The sequence below is a fragment of the Mercenaria mercenaria genome, chromosome 4 (genome assembly GCF_021730395.1).
Source record: "Mercenaria mercenaria strain notata chromosome 4, MADL_Memer_1, whole genome shotgun sequence".
Lineage (NCBI taxonomy): Eukaryota > Metazoa > Mollusca > Bivalvia > Venerida > Veneridae > Mercenaria > Mercenaria mercenaria.
Genome location: NC_069364.1, coordinates 36,006,725 through 36,012,724, shown reverse-complemented (window position 1 = coordinate 36,012,724; position 6,000 = coordinate 36,006,725). Strand labels below are relative to the sequence as shown.

Sequence of the window (6,000 nt, the reverse complement as noted above, 5' to 3'; positions counted from 1 at the left end):
AAGTAAACGGTTATGAGACACTTTTCTTCCCACCATTATTTTCGTCTGGCCACATGCTTTAAATATATGCATGTGTTTTAGGTCAGTCATTTGCAGATAATACGGTACAGGTCGCGCAAGGTGTGCATTTTGGGTCATTTTTGCCTGAAAATTTAGTGTCCTGAAACCTGCGTTTTACACGTTTTTATCACAGAAGCAACAGAATCGGCAGGCTGAAAATGTCACACAATGAAGTGCTAAGTCTATGCAATACATTCGCTCACGCTTGCCTTGAATTTATCAAAATTGGATTTTTCATGAATTTTTTCGCACTTGTATCAGCGCAGATTTGTGGAATTTTTAAATTAACTGTCCCTTGCCCACTTATGGCTGCCAGGTATTTGAACACTAATTTTTCACTTGGCATGGCAACAGGGGTCTAAATTAAAGCTAGTTTCTGTTTAAATTTTATTGTGGATGTATTTGTGACATTTTGGTAGGAAAGATGGGAGATCAGGTTGTATTTGGTGAAGTGAATCTCAATTGTAGTACTTCCAGGTCACAGCAGTGTGATTATGATGTCAGTTTACAGAAAGCAAATGTGACCGGAGAAATCTCTCTTAGAAGATAAATGACCCCTACTTTTCTCTTCATTTTATATCAGTTTTATCATAACTCTTCAAAATGAGGTAAGGATTTGTTCTCTGAAATGGGTCTAGCTATGTTTGGTAGCTCTTTAAAAAATGTCAGTTTTCTCAGGAAGGTCTAATACGCCCCGTATCAGTTGTTCGAGGTTTTCTATAGAATATATAGGGAAAACTATTTAACTGGTTGTGACCTGTAACTAGACAAAAGAGTCCCGGTTCCCGGACACATAGCCGCTTCCTATAAATACTAAATGACCCAGCGAAATATTCGAATCACAAAAAAATTGTGATGTCCGTAAAAGTAAACAATAATGTCTCGAAATCATCGAGAAAATAACAGTGTCAACCAGAATTACAAACTTGTTGTTGTAGGTGGTGGCGGAGTTGGTAAAAGTGCCCTCACAATACAGTTTATTCAGGTAATTGCCTTGCGTTATCTGGGTAGTAGAAGCGAGAAAAATTGCTGGAAAAGGTTAAAAAGTAGGAAGTGTCCGGTTGGGGAAGGTATTAAATTTAGCTAATATAGCTCAAAGAAGTATAAAATACACAGAATGGCAACTGGCTGTAATCTTGCCTGAGCTCGTGTCAGAGCGTGATTCGGCGTTATCTTACTAAAATCAAACATCGGCGAGCATGGAGTTACAATTTGTACCTTTAAAACTACATTTAAAATACATGTTAGCTTCTAAAACAAAATTAGTTCAATGAGAAATGGTCTTAAGACACGAAGTACAGGGGTTTTTTTGCCATCGAAAGAAGCGTGGTCATACGGTGATAATTATTTTACCGATGAATAATTGCTTTCGCATACAAAATGGCGCGTGGAGAAAGCGCCACTTCCGGTAACGAGATCTCGTTTTTTTGTCACGGGAGGTTGGCGAGATTTGCTCTATATGCCTTTCAAGTTGCCAATCTATTTATTTTTATAGCTCTTTGTATAGCTATATATGGCTAAAAATTGAACAAAAGAACTGCATGTTTCCATTAATTCCTCATAAACTGTAAATAGGTGCATGTTACTTGCATATTAATAACTGAAGTTGGTATGTAAAGGGTGACGGGTCAAAACGGCCCAAATCCATGACGGTCCATAACCAAAACGGCCCATAACCAAGACGGCCCTTACCATGACGGACCAGTTTTCATTAATAACCAAGAATTTCAAATAATTCTTTTTATTTATGTTTTATTTATTTACATAGCAAAAATGACAACAAATTTTAATTCATATAATTGGACAACACGGCAGGACACGAAAAAAAACATCTATAAAATGAACATTAATTAATTTTTAAAGCAATTAAATGCCCATAAAAGATAAATAAATATGGATAGGAAGTACGAAAATAAGCCATATTTTTTTTTTAACTTTTATATCTTATTTCAATTTATTTTATATCATTATATAGATACGATCATTAGACACTTAAAAAGCAAAAATAAATTATTTTATTCTAGCAATTAAGAAGTGAATAGCGATTATTATTAACATTTGTCAAAATTGCTAAAGAATATAACTTTTTATATGGGAAAATAAGCTCTTTTTTTTTTCATTTATATCTAAATTAAATTTATTTCATACCATCATACAGAAACGAGCATTATACACTTATACAGCAAAAATTAATGATTTTAGTCCAACAATTAGGATTAATACTGTACTTTATGTTACTTTAAAGATTTCTTTTTTTGCCAATACTCGTATAGAAAAATGATTGATATTGTACCAAAAATGATTAAATGAAGAGCAATTATTTATTATGTGAGCGTCAAAATCGCCAAAGAAGTAAAGAATTTCAAATAATTTTAAATAATTATTTTTATTTATTTACATAGCAAAAATGACAACAAATTTTATTATACAAATAACTTGATAACTGGACAGGACACGAAAACATACTTAAACATAAAATGAACATGAACATTAAATATTATCAGTATGACTGAATACGATAATACATATATATTGGAAATGCTGATAATCAATACTATACAAAACTGAATATGTAAAACGAAACAGGACACAAACACACTTTATACAAGAACAGATAAAACAACACAATAATTTAAACATATTCAAAGTAACTTCAAGATAATCATAATAAAGACAAGAAACGAACAACATACAAGAAAACACTTAATATAATACAAAACAAAAACAGAAGTATTTACATTATAATAACAGGGTTTTCCCGGATGCAGGTTTTCTGCGTCCCTGACGCGCTTTTACTGCTTTGAACTCGCATTTTTTAGTGCCTCTGCGTCCCACTGGACCCGCAAAATCGGTCACGAAACTCCTTTGCACTGAAGCCTCCTTTGCGCAGATACCCATGTAAAATGCGCAGTTTTTTACCACCGGGACCATCACTGAATCGTGGGTGCTCATTATACACAGGTATAGTCGATTTTCCAACTTCAAAACAAGTTTTGTTATCGATGTTCGCCATTTTGGTAAAGGGAAACTACTCTCCGCGCTAATTGTCACCGCTAAAATCTAAGATTGCCGTTACGTTCCGTAAAAGATCGAATGGTTTATTTTTTTATTAAACAACATTAATTTCATATAAATTTAAAGTATTTTGATGAAAAAATATTAATAAATCACAGAAATTATGATACTAATTAAGGATCGAGTATTATCTTTAACCGAGATAAAACTTTGAACAACATAATTGACACGAGTTGACACGTTAATTGCCGGTAATTACTGGCTATTTGATCATAACAAAAAGACTATCACACCTTTTGTAATCAGCCTGAATTGAGAAGCTCATGCCATTTTGAAAGATACCATTCCGAAATATTGAATCAACTGCTATCTAAATTAAAAAGATACAATTAAGTTCATTTGGTTTTAGGGTAAATTTTTATAGTAATAATGTCTATTTTCAAGATCAATAATTTGTGGACCCCAAAAAATTATTAGGGACCCTTAAATTAGCAGCCATGGGAGTCCATGGACTCCCAAATAAAAAACCCGAGGGAAAACCCTGAATAACATATATAATCACACACTCATTTTTCAGTCTAGTTTTTAAGTCTTTGTACTACACTTCAGTTACACTCTGACTCTGTAGAGCTCGCCACATCTCTTGAGGAATTTAGATGTTGTGATGTTACCCTCTTCATATTGGTCCCAGATGGAGCTTAGACTTTTCTCCAGCGTCTTGGACCGTCCTCTCATGTTTCTTCCCAGATCACCTCGGTTTGTAGTAGCGGCACCAGTCTGTAGAATTGCAGCCCCATGTTCCCTGCTTTACTGTTTAGATGGTGATGCCAGCCTGAAATTAAACATGTGGAATTAGATAACCGTACATAACAATGTAATCATAATCAAGACAATAAACGCTTATCACACAACAAAACACATATTTTTTTTTTACAAAACAAAAAACGAAACTATTTACAATATAATAACATATATAACATATAAATGCACTTTTCTTTGTTATTAGCCCACCATCATCAGATGGTGGGCTATTCAAATCACTCTGCATCCGTGGTCCGTCGTTCTTCCGTCAGTCCTTCCGTCCGTCCTTCCGTCCGTTAACAATTTCTCGTTATCGCATCTCCTCAAAAACTACCAGGGGGATTTTGACCAAACTTTGTCAGAATGATGTATTGGTACCCTAGTTGTGTCCCCCTGAGAATCAGACTGGTTCAACAATTTTTGAGTGAGTTATGGCCCTTTGTTTATTTTTATAATTTACATAGATTTATATAGGGAAAAACTTTAAAAATCTTCTTGTTCAAAACAACAGTGCCTAGGGCTTTCATATTTGGTATGAAGCATCATCTAGTGGTCCTCTACTACGATTGTTCAAATTATTTCCCTGGGGTCAAGTATGGCCCCGCCCCGGGGGTCACATGGTTTATATAGACTTGTATAGGGAAAAACATTGAAAAACCTCTTGTCCAAAACCACAGGGCCTAGGGCTTTGATATTTTGTATGTGACATCATCTAGTGGTCTTCTTCTAAGATTGTTCAAATTATCCCCCTAGGGTCAAATATGGCCCCGCCCCGGGGGTCACATGGTTTACATAGACTTATATAGGGGAAAACTGGGATCCAGACATTTGCCCCCCAGGACATTTGCTCCCCAATGAAAAAGTGGACTGCTGGACATTTGCCCCCCAGTTGAAATGATAGATAGGACATTTGCCCCCCAGTGCTTATTTTTGAAACGGACATTTGCCCCCCAATATTTTTGTCCCCCAGTGACTTTTTAGGAACTTCGTACAAGACATTCATCATATTCTAGGGTACAATATCTTTGTTTTATACAATTTTGTAGTAGAAAATAGCCAAATTAACAAGTTTGAGTGTTAAAAACATTGCACTAATTAAGAAATTATAACGTTGTTATGAGCACTTTTATTACTCAATAATATGCTATTATTTACCTTAACACCTAAAAGTAATTAACATATTTATCAAATTATTATTAATAAAACAGTTTTTTTTACTGAAAATTGCCTTTTTGAGTAATTTTGATAATAAAACAACAAAAAATTCAGTTATATATACTGGCATATTGGACAAAAATATTGGGGGGCAAATGTCCATTCCAAAAATAAGCCATGGGGGGCAAATGTCCTATCTGCCATTTCAACTGGGGGGCAAATGTCCAGCAGTTCATTTTTTCATTGGGGGGCAAATGTCCTGGGGGGCAAATGTCCTACAATCGGGAAAACTTTGAAAATCTTCTTGTCCAAACCACAAAGCCTAGGGCTTTGATATTTGTAATGTAGCATCATCTAGTGGTTTTCTACCAAGTTTGTTCAAATTATCCCCCTAGGGTCAAATATGGCCCCGCCCTGGGGGTCACATTGTTCATATAGACTTATATAGGGTAAAAGCTTTTAAAATCTTCTTGTCAATAACCTACAACATTCATATTTGGACCATATGTATGGTTTTGAGTGGCAAGATGAACCTTGACATGAGTTGACCTTGATTTTGACCTAGTGACCTACTTTCCAGGGGTCCTGAAATAAGCTGTCCGAGTTGTCCAATTCGTGCATTCCTCGGTCCGGACAAGCAGTTTTTAGAAGCTGGCTTGTCTGGGGACAAGTAAAATTTCCGTGGAATACATTTCATAAAAATGAAACTAATCGGCGTCATCTGTGATTTCCGCATGCCTAAAGGCAATATCTAATCTGTTTGTGATCATGTATGACCTAAATTATCAAAAAAACAAATTATGCACCATTAAATGACACTGTACTTGTTTACCCACATCATAATGATCTTATTGGAAATAAACTCTGCACCGTGAATGAGTCCAGTCGGATTCCCGTTATCACTTTCATTTTGATTTCAGAAATTCTCAGTTACTAGGATACGCTCATGTAAAAAGTTAGTACCAGGAT

The 6,000-nt window shown here is 35.2% G+C and overlaps 1 protein-coding gene across 1 annotated transcript in view; it reads left to right on the top strand.

Annotated features, from left to right (window-relative positions):
* Positions 1-878: 878 nt before the first annotated feature.
* LOC123551443 (ras-related protein R-Ras2-like) overlaps positions 879-6,000 on the top strand; it is a 128,529-nt gene continuing 123,407 nt past the window's right edge. Inside the window, exon 1 of the mRNA XM_045340383.2 lies at positions 879-1,045. Coding sequence (XP_045196318.1) covers positions 938-1,045 — 108 coding nt within the window. The 5' untranslated portion in view covers positions 879-937. The remainder of the gene's footprint in view (positions 1,046-6,000) is intronic.